Here is a 21,546-nt window from a genome sequence, read left to right as displayed (position 1 = left end):
GTTAATGGCCGGTTAATGGTCAGAATTGCTTCCCGAGCTGGCCAAAATCAAACATACAGCATGATGAGCTTATATGAAGTGTGTGCCATTTAGGGCACAGCATCCTTAATTCAGATTAGGTTTTACTTATTGGCTATTCACATCAGTCAATAATGCTCCCTCCTCTCCCATCTTAGGCCATTTCAAATGTTGAGGGGGAGAGGGAAGAGGAAGCAATATGCTCTTCTTTCTTCCACTCTCCTAAAAAAAGACTTGCAGCTTTGGGGTTTCAGTTTTCACAGTAAGCAAGTAGTTATATGGATGGTGTTGGGGATTGCAGCAGTGAGATCATAATCCAAGGACAACAGCATTGCACAAGTTTACTTGCATTTTCCAACCTACCAGTCGTTTCTTACATGAGGCAAATGGTAGACTTGGACTTCAAAGGGTCAGAATAACACACCTCTTTAGATCGAGCATGTTTGAAAACAAAGTCATCTAGACAGATGGAGGGCAAAGGGCGAGGAGATCCATCGCCAAGAACACAGCTGACTGCACCATGGGATCTCTAGCATGTATCTAAACTATGTTGTTTTGGAACAAAAACTACCAGTGGGATTTAGGAGACGACAGAGAAGCTGATTTGTTATTTGCTCCACCCGCTCACACACACAGGTAAGAAATTTGCTCAGCCAGAAACTGGCTGCAGGCAAATTGTAGCACACACAGGACATACAGCGCCAATTCCTCCTGCACCTTGCCGACAAAAAATAAGCAGTGCCCACGAGGAAAGCTAGTACTTCACTTCTAGTGGGTCCAGTCTTCCTCATGCTACCTTTTCTTACCCTGTTCTAGAGAAAAGCACACCGCTTCTTCTCCCACTTTATGTTTTATTTTCTCTTATTCACCTTCTTAACCATTTGAATCTGCACAAAATACCCTAAGGCTGCAACAAAAGCATATGCTTATAGTGAAAGGTGCACATGCATTTCTAAATAGCTCTGTGGGAGCACACAGCAGCCGAGAAAACTACCACATACCACTTGTATAGGAGTTTGATATGCAGGGGCTGGGAAAGCACCCTCAAGAGACCATTTAGTGCAATTCTCTACAGCGAGAGTCAGTTATCTCCCAGTAAGGGACAGCCAGCAAGATGATGAGAAAAGGGCTCCTGGCAACTTTCAATGACAGTGTGAAAGGCAGTTATAAAAAATAACAATAAAAAAAAACCAACTCCACTGGAAGGGAGCATAAAAGTCTGCCACACATCTCCACTGTCATGTGGGGGTCTGCACATAGCGTCTGCAGCCACAGAAAGATGAGATTCACCATTTCCAGCCTTCCGTCTGGGCAGTCTGTCCTGCTATACCACTGCACTAAAGCTAGCTCTGCATGACCAAGTAGTTTGGCCCACTTGAAGCAATCTATAAGACAACAATATAGAAGGTCCCGACATCCAGATTAAAGGTTTACAAGGCTTGTACTTCAGACCAGGTCTCCTGCCACAGACCAAACACCCAGCACATCAGCTGAGCCGAGCGGGCTCTGGGAATGCAGCCTCTGGTTTTGTTTTAGGTAGAAGGAACCCAGCTTGCATGCCCTGACGTTGATCTGCAATGCCAGCCAGCACATGGGGCGGGGAAGGGGGGGAAATCAGGAGGTTTACTTCAGAAGTGCCCTCCTGATACAAATCAGAACATGAAAAGCAGACATAGCTGCTTTTCAAAAGGCTTCCAATGCCTTTACCCCACACTGGTGCCAGACCTATTTTCTCCTCCCTCAATTAATCTGTTTAATTTGGGGAAAAACAGAAGGAAAAGTTTCCTAAGACTCTTCACCTTCTCACTGCTCACCTCTGGACCTTCCTTTCCTGAGATGAAGGGTTAATGGCCAAAAAAGGACACAGCACATTAAACAGAGGCTCCCTGGGGCCAAAATGCTTCTCAGATGCCAGTGTGCTAGTTTTATTGATGAATACATTCTGCTACGTTTGTTGTCGTGCATGTTTTTCTGAGGTGTTGTCTAGTTTGCCAATTGACCACGCTGGATGAAACTATTAACTTTAAGAGCAGCTTTTACAGCTACTTTGGAAGTGGCCTCCCCCACTTGCGGCATTGCTTATGAAGCGGCTTAAGCCTGGGAGCGATGAGGGAGGAGGAAGACACTGCACAGAGACATCCATCACACCAGCTAGGTGCTGGGCTGCTGCTGAAGCAGGGAGGGAATCGGTGGCTGGGAAGCAGCAGCCAGGGCAAGGACACTGGCACAGAGGGTCCAGCAAGGCCACTTACTGGTGGAGCAGGAAAGGCGGCAGCTGCTCAGCCCATCTGCTAACTCAAATCTCCCCAGTTGAAGACCCTCCCCCCCCAAATGGGCCTTATCACCAGCTTCCACCAGGCTTTCAGGACATTGCTGTGCAAGGCCATAGGACAAGAAAAGCTGGATGCTTTGCTAGACTGCAGGGTCTGAAAGCACAATTTGGCCCTTTATTATAAACTCTCTTTTAAAAAGAGATTCTAACTTGTGGGAAGCTTTGGCAGAGAATGTAAATTCCTCCCCCCCTTTTATATGCCTCTAAGAGCTTCAAGCAATAGTCAAAACACTCCCGAGACTTTCAGTTGCTGTTTGAGCTTAATACAGGACCGTATACTTTTTCCCCTCCCACATGCGTGTCCTCCCCAGTTTTCCAAAGATCCACCTTTGCCAGCATGGAGACAGGCACAGGTTACACTTCTGGCAGCAGGGGGAACAGGCTGCACAAACTACACAGCGGATCTGCAACAACTCCTCACTGCACAAAAGAGTGCTTGGGAAAGGGGAGAGGACAGCACAAGGGGAACAGTGTACTTTTCTCCAGATTGAAGATACTGAGTGGGAGAGTTTTTGTTCATTTCAAGGGCAAAATGCAATAAATTCTTATTAGCATGCATACTGTAACTCAAAGTCTTAAAAGCCTCAATGCAATAGCAATATGAAAGACATTGCCAAGCAAAGAACTGCTGTGCTGCAGAAAACTGGGTATAAGTGGAAAAACTTCAGCAAATAAGTTTTCCTCCTCTTCAGAAGGAGTTTTACCTCCACACGCTGGCATTTCATTTCCTCTCTCCATCACCCCAGTCACTGATGCTCTCAAGGCTGATGGCAATTGCCTGCATCATTCTCCCCAGCTGGTTCAGGAAGCAATGACCAGGGTAACTCAGTCCATGCAAAGGGGGATTGAAATCAAGCTAGGAAAACAGGGTGAGTAACAAAGCCAGACCGCCATGCTTTCAGGAGAGTTTGCTTCTCTGCCCTCAAACAGCACCTTCCTTCAGTCCCACTCCTCACATAGAAGCACTCAGTTTTCAGTGAGGCCACCTTCCCTTTTAGTCACCATGGTTGTGAGTCATCATCGAAGGACTGAGGTTAGCCTCTGGAAACCACCAATTTTCTTCCTTCCTGTAATGCTTGGCGATAGAGCCCATACGAAGTTTTGAAGAAAAATCTGACCCCAGAGGGCATGCATTTGTTGGCTGTCACCTAGCGTCCCTTTTTGGTGCACAGATACCTGTATTAGCACCTCTAAATAACTGTTCACACCACATATGCTAGAAAAATCTAGGTGGCGTAGAACAAATATCTCTTTATAGTATAGTGAGTATCTGGTGCTAGCCACACATTGTAATTCCCTTCCTCCACTTCCTCCCCCCAAAAGAGGGCATAGCACAGGGAAAAAAAATAAATACATGTAGTTCTGTTAGTTTACCCCTGGAGCGCCAAGGCCAAGGGCACTGCTCTCCCGTCCACAGCGGACGGCTGCTCTCCCAGCCTGCTCCGGACACCGGGCACAGGAATCCGAGCTTGGCACCATGCTAACCCAACTATGTGGCTTCTGGAGCAAAACCAGTTCACGTCCAGCCAAGAGAGCAGAGAAGCAGCCAAAATGCAACTGCCTGTACCACTCACTGTCTGTGCAGCTAGGCCCTTAGATACTCGTTCTGCTTGTGTTTTCAGGTCGAAGTTTTTTTCCTTGGTAACTACAAAAACTACACAACTTGCAGAAGCACCTCAGAAGTTGACCACAGGCTCTAGAAGCAAGCGGTTTGCAAATAAAAACACCCAGCATTGCCAGAGCTAAATAAAGCAGCTGAAGTTTACCTAACTAGGAGTATGTTAACTATGACATACTTTCTCAGGAAGCACTGTTTCGTTCTTTGAAGCTATGAGCAACAACATGTACCACAGTGCTGTCTCCCCAGCCTGGATGGTGGATATATCCTCTGCTACTTTAATTTTCTACTCCTTGAGTTTTTCCTTGAAAGTCTCCACCCCCAACACTGCATTCCCATCTATCCACCCCCAAGCACTTGGACTAAATTAAGCCAAAAATCAAAGCCAGCTGATTATTTATTAAACAAACAGGATACATTTTGTCTTTAGTAGAATCAAGCACTCCTGGTAGCTGTAGACTTTAAACTTTGCTTTGGGGGGACAGGGGCGAAGGAAGGAAGCAGTCTTTTACTTTAGGAGAGCACACTGAGAAGTTGTTATTTTACTTAAAAGCCATCTGCCTATAAAATGAAACTGTACACGCATGTACGACTTAACAAGCTATAAACAAGCATCAATAGCAACACTCATATTTCAGTGATAATAGCTGTCTTTGATCACGTTTCTTTAGACTACCCTCCCCTTCAAACCATTTTCAACTCTCTCAACTCCTGTCAAGCCCATCTCCCACATCTGCCGATTAAAGGAAGAGGCAGAAATTGGAACTAATGGGGGTGCAGGGAGGGAGCTAGTGCGCTTTGTTTCTGTGCCAAAAGCTTTAGCAGGATGCAGAGAGGTCCCTAACAAACAGGGGCCAGCAACACGTGCAAATGAAAAAAAAGCCACAGTTATGTACACAGAAAGGCATTCCTAAATTTTTCCAGAGAAATTCTGAATACTTTGTTTCCTGTGAGAAAATGAGCATTTGACTAGAGATCTCCTAATCAGGAAACAGACACATCAGGTATTTCTAGAATGCTAATGAACATACAGAACAGAGCAGGGATTATCTGCCGCCTGCCTCAGCTGACACCAGGGACTCCCAGCATCTGAACTCCCTCCTGCTTTTATTCAAGTCACAGTTTGCAAAAAGATCTTTTGCATGAAAACAATACAATACACAAAGTCAGTTCCCAAATGGATACAGAGAGATACAAGTGGAGTTACAGGAAGACAGAGCTTAGAAGCCACTTCATCAGGGATTGTTTTCTTCTTCTGGTTGGGGGAAAAAAGAGAAAACACATCCAAGACAAGAATGTGCAATAAAATCAGATTAAGGAATGTTAGTCACTCCTGGCTTCCCCTCAAAACAGAAGTCAAAGACTTTCCGCCATTCATTCACAAGATGTCTAAACAGTGAGCCTTGCTGAAAGAAGGGGGGGGGGGGGGGGGGAAGGGGAAGAGAAAAGTGAAAGGAGGCAAAGAAGGTTGCTCTTCTCAACCGACTAATAAGCTCCCAAAAGTGGTCTTCCTTCATCCGTGTGCTAAAAGCCAAAGCAATCTCTGCAGCATCAGCAGGCGCTGTGGTCAGGGCTGGGTCCCAGCCAGCCAAGAGTGCAAATACAGTATTAAATGCATTCATACTTTCCCACTGAGACAAAGCCTGAAAAACCTAACCACTGCTCCATCCTCTGTTCTGCCTCTTCCCAGTTAAGCCTCCTGATATTGCTCCTAAACAAAAACGTCCATCCATGTTTACACAAGGAAGAGGCTGAGGGTCATGGGCTGCAACAGCCGAGAAGAGCAGGCACATTGCTGCAAACGTGTCCACTCTTCTTTGGATTTGGAGTAGGCACTCAGTGGCTTTGCTGTTGTGATTCGGCATCCATTTACACAAACACCAGTGTGGTTCTCAGAGAAAGGAGGATTGTAATTGAAACCACCAAAAATAACCATTGGCATACGACACTTGTTATTTAGCACAGACCCCCTTCAGCAGTTTTCATGGTCATGATTCAGCAGACGTGGTGGCAACACTCCAAAATAAGGTCTCTTTCTCCTTTTTCTGCAAAAGGACCACAGAGTTGCACAGAGCAGCCTAGGAGAGGACCTCATGCCCCAAGCTTAACCAATTTATCACCATGCTGCATCCCAACCACAAGAGAAAATACAGACTAATGCAGTTGCAGACAGAGAATTGTGCTAAGCCTTCACAAAGCCTCTCCCAGGAAGCCCCTTCCCCACAAGCAAAATGGACCTGGGCTGCTATTCCCAGCAGCTGATGAGTCAAATAACTTCATTATGAAATGCTTGCTTAAGACTGGAGTTGTTATTTAAGGAACCGGTATCTCACCTGCCTCACAAAGATAATACAGGTACATGAGACAACACACTCAGAACGTAGCTCCTCTCTACCTACAGAAGTGATGCTCTGAAGCAGCTTTTCTTTAACTGTTTTAAATGCGTCACTCTAGCACAGGAGGTGTTTGCCCAACTTCTGCTGAGATAATAAAACTGGACATATAACACCTCCCAGCAGTTGCAGAAGCTAGTGAATGTACAAAAAAAATCTGTTGGTTTTTGTTGGCTTTTTTTTAATGAATTAAGATAATTTAAAATGAAAATTCTTCATCTCAAAGACAGATTGGTTGAAAAAGTTACTGAATGGCTATATGAGGTGACGTTTCTCTCCAAATTTTGCCACACAGAGAACAGCAGGGAGTGACGTATGCCCTAGACTTCTCGTAAATATATGTCAACAAAAAAAGGTTGTAAGCTACACGGTTTCAAAACAGTTGAAATAAAACTCCCTTCCTTCCTATAAATCTGTGCTTAAACTTCAGGCACCAAGTACCATATTTAGCATTTCCAGAGGGATGCACACAGAGGTGACCACGAGGAAGATGGCTGCGGTTGTAGACTTCCCTTTAAACATCTTCTTTTGCTCTGAAAACAGACAAGCATGCTATGTCTGAAGGGACGTAGTTATTTACCAGCTCCCAATTTACACATCCATTGGGTAAGTGAGCTCCCACAGACACGAGGGTTTTTGTCCTACACTGGTCATGTCAGATCCTCTGAGCTGTCAGACACAACCGCCTTCATATATGAGGACTCAGAATCTTTTAAACCAATTTGGAGGAACAATTCTGCTCCTTGGAGTCTTTACAGGGTTTGAATTGAACCTGGCACCTCAGCTTTGAATCTCATCATCCTCCAAAGGTCCTGGGCTGCTGCCTGTTCAGATTGTTACTGGTCATTGCCCCCTTGGGAGGGCTAGGAATCAGGGTACAAAGAATAAACAGCAAAGCATAGCAGCTGTATCATGCTGGCACATGGAGAGACAGAGAGAGGAAACGACAGACAGGAAACAACTTCAAAAAAAACCCAAACCAAAACAGTGGAACTGTGCATTTGACAGGTTTTTTTAATCAAAGTAAACCACTCAGAAATGTATACATGTCTTCTGAGCAGATTACTCATTGTGACTATTTTAAAGCCATTAGCTGGCAACTACTTCCCAGCTGATGCAGATTCCCAGTTGAAGGTGCACTGGACAACACACCCAAACTCTTTAGTTCTTTCTTTCCTCATTTTGTCATTAAAAATAACTAAGTGACATGGGATCTAAGTGTCTTAAAAGCACTTGATGATTTTTTTCATCAAGAAAAGCTTATCAGGCCAGTGCAAGAGCTGTTCACCCAGCTCTTAGTGAGATGATGAAGAGTTAGGTATATAACTTGCCCATCACAAAACAAAAAATATGAAAAAATGAAAGCTTACCCACCTTTGGCTGTTGGGAAAGCAGAATTCTGCAAGTTGCAAAAGCTCACATGATTTATCATGGAAATGATTACATATTCAGGAGTGGCTAGTGGCAGTGACTGTGCCACCATACTGGCAGACGCACCACTTGTGTGAACTAGTAGCTTGGTAATCATCAGCCTCCCTCCCTGTTTCCAAAAGGAATACCATTCTGAACAGTGAAAAGAAAAGCTCCCCATAGAAGCACTACAACGCAAGCAAATTCAGGGCTGTATTTCAGTAGCTCTATTCTTCCACACCTTACAGTAGAACTTGTCTTATTTTACTGACATCCAAGCTGCCAAGAATTGATGTTGAGATTTAGATAAACTTATCAAGTATAGATAAATATTACATGCAACCACTCTGCTTCTTCCAAATGCCAATATTCTCAGTGCCATTGACACGAAGTGCTATAAAGAAATAAAGCAATAGTTAAGCTGATTATTTGTTTTAAAATGATTCATGTTTTTACTACATTAAAAAAAGTCTTGAGGCAAAAGATGTAGGAAGTGAGGGTTTGCAGACAGAGTGTGTGGATTCGGAACCCAAGTCCTTCTTGGGTCCTCCTTCAAAACCAGTGAAATTTTGCCCTTTTTTTTTTTCCGGTTCTTTCCCCATCTTTCCCATAGATGTTTATAACTTTCTGTGCGTTCTCTTTTCCTCTGCTTTTTGAATTGTACTAAAACCACATTCAAGAGGAGAGGGATTCATTCACTGCACTGAGTAACAAGCATTCCAGGTTTATTTTAGGCTGCGTGAAAGCTAATAACATAAGCAAATCTTACATTTTCCTTGAGACAGTACAAACACTAACAGTCAGGAACCATGTCTCAGCAAGACAGCAGGAACCAAATCTGAGTAACAGACTCCACAACTGCACATCACAGAGTGTGAACATGCTCTGCTCCGTAAGCCACGTCAGTCCACATGAGCTGACACAGCCCCATCATGCAAGAGGGATGTGAGGCCATGCCAGAGCCTTTGTGGACCTTACAGACACGGGACTGTAGCAAGCTGCCTTTACAAACCTTCGGACCTCAGCACAACCCCAGAAATACCTCTAGCAGCATTCCCTCCACAGTGATCCCTCCTCAGCAGGGGTGCAGCTTCTCCTTGTTATTTCTATGTGCAAGTAGCTATCCAGAAATACATGTCGCCGACACTGACACGCCTTGTAGTGCCAGGAGGTCTTTAAAGCAGGGAGACCTGTTTTGCTTGAATTACTCAGTCCACACCAGTTGCAAGAGAGCCACCACAGAAGGGTACCATTCAGCAAGCAACCTAGCTAACCAGGTTTACAGTAGCAGGAAAACAATTTCCTCTCATGGTTGCTGCTGATGCACACACAGAAGTATCTTCTTCACTCTTCCCTCTTCCAGGTCTCCTGGGACATCCGCATGGAATTGAAATGGTCTGAGACAGAGGCAATAACATTTCAGAAGACAGGTGGAGCTAGTGACTCTGATTTTCCAAGATAAGCACAACACACCCATAAACCAGACCAACAAGACTCAAGAGCATGCTACCCACGCACTGTATGACACCCATCAGGGTAGAAAGGCACTCGCACCACACTCTGCAGCTCCAGTACTTCCTCATGATGCAATATGGCTCTGGGAACTCGGGATGCAACTGGTGAGAGGAAGGGCGTGGGACATAGCCACCACTTACCAACTGAACTGGGACCAACTGAGGTGCAGCACTGAAAAAAACCACTCAGGGAAGTACCGCTGTCCAGCCTTACTCCAGGCATCCAGAGGTAAGACAAGTTAGTTGCAGGTATGCTCTCCACATGGTCTGGGGTTCAACACTGGTGAAGCCCACTGTAAGACAGGGCTTTGTGCATACCTCTAACACCACCCTTCCTCTTGCTCGCCACCACGATGCATTTCCCAAAGCTGATGCAGATGACATGTACCCTTGCTGAGGGTCATCTGAGCAGAGGAAGCCAAGTTTGTTGTGGCAAGCTGTTTCCTGTGACCTGCAACCCATGAGCTCCTGTGGCCAGCTGCTTCTGGGAATGTTTCAGGGAGGGGAGATGGGTTTTGAGGTACTGCCAAGCCACTTGCCCACAGCAGCACTTGTTAAATTACAACGGATATCCAGTCTGCAGCTTCTCCCAGCGTTCCCCCTCTCCTCTCCATCCCCTCTGGATGACATGGCATTCCCGAGATGAGCTTAAATACCTACCCCAGAGTGCCCCGCGGTGCTTGTACAACAGACATCGGCGTACAGCAATGAACAACATCTAACATAGAACCTGTATTACAACCCACATGTGCCATACTTCTTCGTTAAACCATACGTCCCCTGTAAGGTGACTGGGAAACTCTGCATGCGGCAGGGGGAGGTGTGCTATGGTATGGTAGCCAGATAGATCAAGGAAGGAGAAATTAAATCCTGCTTAAAGTGAAATACAGTGCAGGCCAGTGCTCTTCTAGGTGGCAGACCGGGACCCTCATAGCAACCTGCAGACAGCTATTCAATTCCTCTCTTTCAGTGCAAGAAATGTTAATGCACCAAACTCTACGCTGTGACAAGAGCTGCCACGTAATGTTGTCACACAGCCTTTGAAGTCAGCCAAAAAAACAGGGAAAGGGAAATTCTCCAATACTCTCACCAGCACCTTTCCATGTACAAGCAAAAGGCAAGAGACCCAAACAGAAGACTGAAGTTAAAAAAATTTCCTGTTTTTCATAGTCATGGCCCAGTGCAGGCACAGATACCTTGAAGAGGTCAGAAAGGCACCAGCCACACAATTACTGAAATCATCTAAAACAAAAAAGAATCTGACATGCTTCTGGGCTTGGCCTATTTACACAAGAAGAGGTATTAGCCAGATCTAATGAAAATCATGACCAGAATTAGCATTTTCAGTCACCCTTGCAAATGTAAAGCCCACTAGCAAATCAGCAGCAGCACTGTCTGCGCCACAATTATTGTCTGCCCAGGGGAAACCCTTGGGATACAACCTTTCAGGTATGACAAGCTGATAAATGGAGACATCATGTGGTTACCCACATGGAAAAGTAACTCCCTCATGAAGGAACCTAACGGATGAAGAAGCAACTTTTCAACCATAGCACTGTAGGATCCAAGTCCAGTTTAACTGAACTTGGAAACAAGAATATCACATTTCATGAGAGGTACAGGTAAAACCCGCCATGAAGAGGTCATCCATAGCTTTAAAGACAATTCTGGCTTGAGGAGAGATCCTGTACCAGGGCTTAATGCATAAATGTTAAGCTGGCTCCCTGTACATTACCTTCTCCTCCCTCTAATACTCAGGCAGAGTTTTAAAAGCAACAAGTCCTTTCACAAGTGTCCAGTGCGCTTTCAACTGACTGAGGAATAATGCAGCCACAGCTGCATTATCACTCCTCTTGCTATTGATAATCTTTGTCTCAGCTAAGAATTGCTCTGAAACAAAGTTTTTAAAACTTCTTGTTGCATACTGTACTTCAAATGTGCTATACTTTTATTTTTTTCCCCTCTACAAAGGATAAGTCATGTTAGAATTATGCAGCTTCAAGGAATGCAAGCTTAGGGAACTCCATTTTTTCTTGTTGCTAGCCACAAAGACACTACCTCTGGACTTATTTATGGGCTCTATTATAAAGCATTCATTCATTCGTTCAGATTCTTGCAGTTTAGGGGGAATTCCTTCTGAAACTTTATGGTTTTCTGGTTAACACAATATGTTTTTTCTTCTGCTTTACTCGTGCCTGCTGCATTTAAAACTAGACCTTAGTAAGTGCAGGAAAGCAAAAATGTAGAGATTACCTTATTTTGTAAACAAAATCACTGCATCTGCTGGATACATACTACTAAAACCACCAAATTGCTTGGCAGAATGAAAACGAAGCAGCAATAAAGCAGGCTAATAAAGCGAACAAACTGGTTGCCATCAGTGTCCAACCTAAGGTCATAACTGACAGACCTCCTGTTATCACACCTCAATGGCATTCACGGATGAGGAAAACAGCTTTAGGCCTTTTCAAATCCTCAGCTGGTACCCTCAGCTTTGAAGGAAACAGGTGTATTCACCTACAGTGGCTGAAGAGGCAGAAATGCTGTCTTGGAGCCCACCGCCGCCAGCAGCTGGGTAGCCTCACAGTGCCCTCGCTGTGCCAAGACGGTGCCTTCCACCGACTCCACTGGATTCCAGCTCTCCAGCTTCCACAGATGCCAGGCAGGACATAATTTCATATTCAAGTAAATTCAAATTAAATAAACGTTCTCCTTCAAAGTTTCACAATGTTTCTTTTTTTTTTTTTTAAATTCTCAACTCCTCTATTATTTCTAATGCAAAGGGATAATCAGAAAAGAAAAGTAATTGGTCTAAGACCCACAGTAACTGGCCATTTTTCCTCACTAATTTCTATTTCCATGTCACTGCCACTCCACCCCACTGATGCAAATGTTCTCCAAGCCTTCTTCTAGCGCTTGGAGTAAAACAGGCACCAGCACCTGCGTGCCTTCACCCAACACACACTCTCCTGCCCAGTGAGCGACAGCCTTGCAGAGCAATTAAAAAACTAAGGCAAGGAGTAGAAAGCTGAGAGCTGGAAGGAAGAAAAAGCAATACATGGGAGAAAGAAGCAGAATAGAAAAAATACAAGAAAATTAAGAGGGGGGGGGAGATGAGTGATGTGGAAGTTGTTCACATGAAGTTTTTAGAGGTTATTCAATGTCACCATATGGCAGGGGACTGAAGAGCAAGAACAACAGTGAAGTTTTCTAGGTTAATAGTTTCCTTAATATTCCCACAGGATTCTTTGCTACTCTAAACATAGCGCAAAGGAAAAAATAAGATTCGAGTAGATCATCATCAGGGGCAGGTTCAAGAAAGAGTTCTTTCAACCTCCCCCAAACCACTTTCTCTCTTGGAGTAGAAAAATATCCAGAGTTCTTAAGCAGTATTAATGCAGACATATTTGGAGCACGCAATCCCAACAACACAGGCAGTCTGAAGACAAAAGAGGAGCTTTCAGTCACTTAAGAAAAATGGTTTGAGTTAGTTATATTTGTTGAGTTATATTTCGAGTTAATTTTTCAATGCCTACTCAAACACCTAGCAGAAACAACCTTCACTGCATGCTTGCTTTCAGTGCAAGAGTCTACCGATTAAGCGGTCACAAGCTCTTTCGTGTACTTAAGAAGTTTAGAGTACTTAGAAATTTAGCAGAAAGCCTATTCCTGAAGGCCTGAATCTTGAGTTAATATTTGTATTTGCATTGTGCTATCTACCCTCCCCTCACTACATGAAAGCTACTTTGAGCTTGTGAGGTCTCTTCAGGTAAAATTCGGGGTCAAAGAAGAGACTGTCAAGTGCATTTCATTATTATCTGCATATTGTACTTGTTTTCATCACTTACAGAACGGAAATGACAGCTAGGCACAACAGGAAAAAACCTGAGCCATGAGCAGGAAACAGAATCTCTTGTTTTGACTACTAAGGTAAGGAAAGATAAATAGTGGAAAATTCCCTCATAGGGACTTTAACAGAGGTGGATCATTTGACAAAGTCTTCCTCACCACTGTTTTTATACGGTCAAGCCACCTGTTAGAGCGGCTTCACTATATTAAATAAAAAGGGTCAGACCAAGGAAGAAAACAAGAAATAGTTTTACTTGAGACTATCTTTAAGTAGACATAATTGGGGAGTTCTTCTATTTTGCTTTTTAAGTACTATCAGAGCTGCAATCTGCAACTGTAAGGCCACAAACAGGAGTTTGGAGGGACAAAAAAGAGTGGTTATTTGCTCGTTCTTATGTGTGATACCAGCTAAAGCGAAGCATGGAGTTGAGTAGAGGTTCCTATTAAAAGGCTGCATGAGTTTCCACTGTAAACAAATCTCTTTAGTCTAAATTCAGCAGAACGTGTGGTGCTGGTACCAGCTTGATGCAACTTTTATGAAGCATCAACTGTTAAAGTCTATTTTTATTATTAATATACTTAATTATGTGTTTTTAAGTTATTAAACTTTGAAACTGAAACCAAATCCCATGTAGCTTTAACACAGAAGTGGCAGCAAACGTTTGTTGCAATGACAGAACAGCAGCAGCATTTTTGCCAAGCTTCTGTTCCATGCTTACTGTATACTACAACTACTAATATTTACGCAGCACATATTTCTGCAACAGTTCCCACCACCAGTTATCGACTGACTCTACAAAGCCTATCTGTAGGCTATGCTATTTCCACACGCTCTCCCCTCCTTTCACTGAAATTCTTGCTTACCAGGTGTTCTGGCTGCAATTAAAGTAACCAGTGATCAAAATCAAATATCCTCATACTCTAAAAATGGAGTTTTCAAGGAGAAGGGGAGAAGCAGCCTCGTGCTGGCTCTGCTCAGCCACCAGGTATCACTAACCATGCCAGCAACAGAATCCAAGGCTGTTTTGTGTTTGTCTGACAAGCCAGATAAAACATAATGTTTTTAAAGATGCTTAATAAAGCAGTTGAAAGATAATGATTACCCAGTCTCATCATTTGCACATGAAAGATGGAGCAGAGAAGTTACAGTAATTTGTTGCCAGACTTCACTGGAACAAACAGCTGCATTTTACTTATCTTCAGATATCAAAGGACTTGAGTGGGACAAAGATTACTTGGCTTGACAAGCATTCAGAGACCCCTCCAGCTCAAAACCAGAGATGTTTCTGAGGAAAATCATGAAAGGATTTAATTTAAGCCTAGCAGCAATTCCTATTATACTGGCATGAAATCTACCACCATCCCCTAATCTCGTCAAAGCTAACACAAGATGCTTTGCCTTCTTTCCAAATACAGTGGTGTTGCACATCTCCAAAGGCTACAAGCAGACAAGTTCTTCCTCTCAGGAAGCAGAGGCTTCATGGCAGTGTTAAGTCACTTTAAATCTGCTGTGGTCCTGCCCATCCCATGCTAGCTCCTCACTCAAACAACTAGTTTTCTGCCAAAGAGCTGGCTCAGAGAGCTCAGCCCCTGGGTCACACCAAGTGCCAGGGCAGAGGAGACAGGTTAGCAGCCCTGGGACAGTCTGATCAACAGTAGAACCACATCCTCCAGAGCACCTATGAGCTACACCAAGTGTCAGAAGAGTTTCTTCTCCCCCCGCCCATACAGGAGCAGATAAACGGAAGACCTCAAGTCACCTTCTCTGCACCCTTATCTTATTCTCTCAGACTCATGTAAGACCATCGTGAAAATCTACACAGCTCAACGAAGAGCAAAACCAGAAGCAGTTCCGTATTTTCCCCTCAACACATGCTGCAACCCGCTTTATTATTTAATATACCAGATGCCTTTAACAAGAGCAGTAAAATCACATTGTTCTTGTTCGGAAATACAACATTTTGAGAAGGTGAAGTCAATGACTGACCTATAAAATAAACAGGAAGGTTACTGAGGAACCAAAAGGAAAATGTGAAAGACTTCAATTCAAACTTTTCCAACTGTACCTACTCTAGAAGGCTGAGCAGAGAGTTAAAGTTCCTAGGTAGCTGGAAATAGGTTTCATTTTAGTTGCTGCCTCAAAGCCAGTTTTTGTGTTTAACACATGTGGTTAGACAGCCAACCACCATTCCTGGGGATTATCTGCTTGGAGTATGAAAGACAATAAAACAACCCACCATTGGTTTTTCAGTCAGACCTGGGCATGATTCCCATTAGCACATTTTTATTTTAAAACTCAGTGCGATTGCTATGATTTTATAATACAAGAAAGCTAAGCACAGATGTTGGTACTTTGAGCAGAACAGAACTTTGCCAGGTAAATAACAAACTGCAGAGTTATGAACTGCTTCTGAATATACAGAAATATGTTGCATGGCACAGCAGTTTAAATACATTAGTCGCTGCATGCAGTTAAAGAAAAACAGCATCTTCGAATCTTTAATTTAATGTGAATTAAAACAAGCCAAATCCAAAACCCAACGAGGTAAATGCACATTTTTTCCCTGTTGATTTTGGATCAAGCTTTAAGTAAGAACTGACGGTAGACAGCAGCTCTAATTACTCAAGAAGAACAGCAACAACTGGTGTTCAGTACTGGTTTATCATTAAAGTAATGGACTATTAAAATATAACTACAAAAGAAAAGAAGCAAGTTTCTGAAGATGGCACTTAATGGCTTTTTACACACTATCAGTTTTCCAGACCACAAAATACAAGACAATTACAGGTATCAGAAAACCTCAGCCTTCTCCAACTTCAGGCCACCTCAATTAACAGTTGCAGTTCAATAATTTAGCAAATGCCACAAATATGTAAGGCCCTGTTCCAGTTAGCTGTAGAGAGTGTTTTAGGGTTATTTGCTGTTAGAATGCTCTTCAGCTTCTTCAGGTTTTTCACCTTTAACGTTCCTGCAAGAAGTGTAATATTTGACAAAGATACGCTGAAATACAGATCCAGCATCTGACACTCCAGCATTTCACCTGTCTCCTACTTGTAGGACACTTACCATGAAGCCATTTAAACCTTTAGAAAGCTTTAAAATTAATTTTATTGATGGAAAGATTGTGAATTTGATCTGGAATCTGCTTTAGGATTGACAAAGTGCCCCCACATTCATTAATTTACTGTTATTTTTATGGAAGTCGCTTAAGAGCAATAGCAATACACCTGCTGATTCACAGGAACAGCAGCTGTACTCATGCAACAGCCACATGCACAAACACAGTCCCTACTGACACGCTGTATGTCTTGTCAAGACTGCCTGAGTATTTAAGTAAGTCTGTTATTTCTCCAAACCCCAACTCCTTCAAGTTTTCCTTGAGAATTATTCTGCTGAGGGATACATTTTCATCAACACTATGGATTTATAGGAACAAAGCCACTTGCTGAAACTCAGGCAAAGCAAGCAGAGGTCCAAAACCTCAAACCACCATCAGGACACACCTCCAGTTGTGATGGGGACAAAATAAAAAGGCTTCCCAGAAGAATAGTTCATTTGACCTCAGTCTGGGATCAAGATTAGGCCTGACAGGCTGCTCACCACCTCTCTCATCTCCTTTGCTACTTGAGCTACAGCAGATTTTCTGTTACTGCCCATTACTCTATGAACCCTAAAGAGTGGTAGTAAGTAAAGGTCTGGTCATCAGCCCAGAATCAGAATCGTTAGTCTGGATTTACAGTGGTGTGCTCAGTTAGAATTAGAGCCAAATACCACTCCATTCACTATGCTTGCTGCACTTCAGCATCTTGGTCCTGGATCTACTTCTTTTCCTTGGAAAAAAGTACTGTACAGAGTACTTACAGGGCGATCAGCATGCTCATTTTGCAACACTTCCCTGAGTTTCCGAGGTTAAACACACCACAGTAGGTAGCCCAAGCAAAAGAGGAGAAATCTTGTAATCTCTGTTACCTGGCAGCCCTCCGCTTACATCCTTATGCCCCACTTGCAAAGTTCAAGGAATCATTTCAGGCAGGTTTACAATGAAGAAGTCATCATAATTCTGCTATTTATTCCTTTCTATTTAAGAGCCTGCAATACAGCCTGGTTTGAACACATACTCTGCCTCTGGAAGACAGGCATTAAAGCAAGATTTGATAATAACATCATTCCATTTAATTGTACAAGGAAAAATGTAACGCATTCACAGTATGTAGTATTAACTCCTTTCAGTTTTTCTATTCTTTGTTTCTGCTTGAATTCATAGCTTACACTTAAATATTTTTGCAGTATTCAAAAGACTGTCTCAAACGCTGTAGTTTAAATCAGACAAAGAACAAACGAAGTCTTGAAAAAATGATGACCAACTGCATCATCGGATAAGCTCTTCCTTCATGCAGGTCTTGGCTAGAGTACAAGAGTTCGGTTATTACAAAGCAAGTCAAACATATCCATGATTCCTTGCATTGTTTTAAGGTCTTTGGGACATTGGTCCCTTCCCCAACAGCAGGCACCTTCCATAGAGAGTTCTGGAGATGTCTGATATCAGTTACAGCCGAGTGAATAAATTCTTGGGCTCAAAGCATCAGCTGATATAAATCACTACTGTGCTAATGAAGTCAAAAGAGCCACATCAGTTTACACACAGGACATGACCCATACTTGCAGCCTGGGAAAGCAAGTCAAAGGAAAACCGCCTTTTCTTTTTATAGCCTGGCTCTCTAATTAGGATTTTTGTCTGCACTGTAATTTGGTATTGGGAAGAAAAAAAAAAAAACCAAAGAGAAGAGAAGAGCACCACATACTTTCAGCAGATGGATCAATACGAGCTATAAAAACTTGTCATAGCTGAGTTTACTCAAACATAATCTGCAAACGTCCCAGAGCCTTCAATACCCCAAAAAGTATGAACAGTATTGTTGCAAGCACACTGGGAATGGCAATTCCGGTCCTTAGTAAAAAGGCTGGCTAATAAGAAGTGACATCCCCTGCCTGGGGAGGGAACAGCTACTGTGATCCTGAAAAATTTTGGGCTCAGGAGACAAACAAAAAGGAGGAAGTGGAATAAAACAGCCATCCCATACATGCCAGGTTGGTGTCCAGGTAAGAGTCCAAGCAGCGTGCACGTGGCTTGCCTCTGGGGACAAGTGAGGGAAGCGCTTTTGAATTTAAAAAGCGCAAGACTAAGCTCAGATAAAAAACAACTAGGGAAACAAAAAAAGAAAACTAGCAAATCGTTGCTTGATTATTGTGCAAAGAGTAAGTTACCTATTTTGCCACTCTGGAAACAAATAGTTAAGCTGTTTTAACACGATTGTATAATTAATTCACTTGACAAAGAGAAAGGATAACCCAGCTATAAACTGGAAAAACAGATGACTAATCATGCAGTTGATAAACAGTTTGCTCTGCTAGAAAAAGACCTGAACTTCAACTATTCAGTCCTTCCATGCCTGCATACTTCTGCCCAGTTCTCTCAAACCATCCCTACTCTACAACACTGTGAGAACAACCTTTGGCAGCCACCTCCCAGGACTTCTCCCACTGAAGGGCAGTGATCCCTGACCCAACAGGCTAGAGAGCCCATGCTCTGCAGTCTCCTTCAAAGTCACAGAAGAGGACTGGCCTCGTATTTTACTAGCATCACTGTCAGCTTAGTTTCCTGCTTCTGAAGTCAGAGTTTAGGGTGTGAGCTGAAGCACTGCAGGCACATAACACTCCCCTGGATGGCACAATGATTTCTTGGTGCTAGTCACCTTGTTCTCTAGTGCAGATCTCCAGCAGAAGGATCAGCATTGTGTCATCAGCCCAGTCTGAAGACAGGGAAAACAGCAGGGGTATGATGGAACAAAGGAGGAAGAGACAAACAAGATTTCAGTGACTCCTATTATTGTTGAAGGGAACAATTTCTAAAGGCTTCTTCTCAGAAAAGGAAATGGACACAATTGTTTGGGAACATCCACAAGCATGAATCTCAAATGTTAACCCCCAGGATTCCCTTATTAAAGGTGCCATTAATCAAAGGGACAGGCCAGAATTTACTGTTCCCTTCAGCTTTATAGAGGGAGCGCAGGAGAATGTGTGTTGGGAAAGCTTTCAGGCTTTGCCACATGTGAGGAGGCATGAATCTGTCTTCCCTCTTGTATGAGCTTCCTTACTTGTCAGCATGATTCTTTCCACTGAGCAACAGGCAAAAGAAAAGCTGTTTAAAAAGGAAATACTGCACTTTTCCATTAAGGTTATAAGTTATAAACCTCCACAACTAGCATACTTCTCCTACTGAAGAAGAGGAGGGAGCATTTTTTCCACATATAGTCAACAGTTTTCTTTCATTTGCCTACTTCTGTGATCAGCGTTTCGGTGGCAACCCCCCTCCCAACGCAGAGTTAGGGATACTCAGTGGCTTCAGCAGTCTTTCCAAGCAGGGCAAGGACAGCTGCATTTTGAACAGGATTGATCCAGAGACATGAATAAACTCGAACTGATGCAGGCATGACAAAGTCATGCAAGCAATTTCTCATGACCTTACCCACCATGAACATTCACAAGCCCTAACAGGCATTGCAGGAAGGAGACTTAATAGGACTTGTCATCCACCTTTGCATTTTCTGCACAAGAAGGGAGAGCTAGCCATCCAAGTCCTCTCCCACAGACATTTCCACTCATCTGACAGACACACAAACAAAACAAACTGCTGTAGACCCTCTTCTCCATTGCCTCCTTGAGCACTTATTCCCATCTAAAAGAACGCAGCGGACAACATGCTCTGAATGGGGAGGGCCACACAGCCCTGGATGTATCTGACGACACCGAATCAAACCACACACTATACCAGCTCATACCAATGAGCAGGCTGGAGCCTCCTGCTAAATCCTTATCAGTACAAACAGCCACACAGCAGAGAGTCCAGGCCAGAAAAGCTACATGACTGCTCAAAGTCTCAGATCAAGTCTCATTTCTGACAAGGTTTTAATTCCAAAAGCCCTGTGCTATGAATCACTACATGACTGAAAAAAACATGGAGGTAGTGTTAACACAGTGTCAGGTTCCCCTGGGATTTACAGAGCTCTGTAAGGAAGACACCTTCTTATAAAAAATAATCCTCATCTGAAGCAGCTGCCAAACATGGTCTTTAAGGAGAAGGTTTCAGATATCTGCAATAAAAGCTTGACAAGAACAACACAGAGCCACTTAAACCTGATGTCATCTTAACATTTGGGCAATTCTGCCCAAGGTTTGCTTGATGATTCAAAATGGGAAGATTCACTACTCTTTAGTGTAAGGACAGAGAGTAGAATCATCATTTGTCTGTCTGCCAGGTCAACACAGTCAAACAAGACCTCATTTGTGACAACTTTTTTTTTTTTTTTAATAACTACGTATCTGTGAGCATTCACACACTACACAGGCATGAATCATTTGGGTATGACACTGACTATCAAGATGGATAGGTAGGATTTCTAAATGTGAAGTAGCAGTACACCACTAGGACTCCCTCCCTCCTCACAGCTCCCTCAAATAAGTGGAGCGGTGCAGCTGGCATGCTCAAGCGATGACACAGTACCAGCAGCACAAGGTATACCTTCCTCAGAAAAGAAGGGGCTCTTGGTGATTCTCAGCATGTTATCCTTCAAACACCTTACAGGCAGCAATGCAGTCCCTCTACCTGCCCTGAAGTCATGCCATTCCTGCAAGTTGTAATGAATTGCCTGAGAGGAGGAGTGAGAGGGCTCCTAGGTCCCTCTTATATCATTTCAGCCTTTAAATGGGGGCCACAAATCCACTCTTCACCTTGCCCCAGCACACTTTGAGGCACCAAAATGAAACTGCATCTTACCTTGTCTTTGTATAAAAACCCTGAGCAGAGGATGAGCACTTGAAACAGCCTTGAAGAAGTTGTCATCATTATTGATAGGGAGAAGGTCTCCATGCACATCAGCATATCCAATCATCACTTCCAGGTTGGCTATGTGATGAATGTGAAGAATTAGTTTGTAGAAGTCTTCAAACTTTCCTGGCTTGTAGCGATCCAGGGAGAACCTTCTGAACTCTGCCCCAAACTGCAAGAGAAAACAAACAGAGTGTTTGCTGTCAAATGTCACCACAGCCCAATGCTCTAGCTTGGCATTTGAACATGGTATACATCACCTCTCTCTTTCTATGATGAATATAGTCACATATCGGCGCTTTCAAGTCTACAAATGACCTCTTAGGCCCTCACATTAGAATATAACCATGGCTACCAAGACACCACCCTGCTTGACAATAGATATGCTCAAGTTCACCACCTTAAAAGAAAGTGTATTTTTTAAATATTAAGTTTTCATTAAATCCTCTAGAGGATAATTGCATTGGTAGGATTTAACTTTGAAGCTCCATCATTCATTATCATCATCTCAGGCATCCACAGAACC

General features: G+C 43.3%; 1 protein-coding gene across 1 annotated transcript in view; it reads right to left on the bottom strand.

Moving 5' to 3' along the window:
* Positions 1-21,546, bottom strand: part of PARD6G (par-6 family cell polarity regulator gamma) — a 68,477-nt gene that overhangs the window by 32,747 nt on the left and 14,184 nt on the right. The window contains exon 2 of the mRNA XM_009324942.1: positions 20,970-21,192. Coding sequence (XP_009323217.1) covers positions 20,970-21,192 — 223 coding nt within the window. The remainder of the gene's footprint in view (positions 1-20,969; positions 21,193-21,546) is intronic.

The sequence above is a fragment of the Pygoscelis adeliae genome, unplaced genomic scaffold, assembly GCF_000699105.1.
Source record: "Pygoscelis adeliae isolate BGI_AS28 unplaced genomic scaffold, ASM69910v1 Scaffold135, whole genome shotgun sequence".
Classification (NCBI taxonomy): domain Eukaryota; kingdom Metazoa; phylum Chordata; class Aves; order Sphenisciformes; family Spheniscidae; genus Pygoscelis; species Pygoscelis adeliae.
Note: the sequence above shows the minus strand (reverse complement) of the source record. Positions and strands in the feature narration are given on the sequence as shown.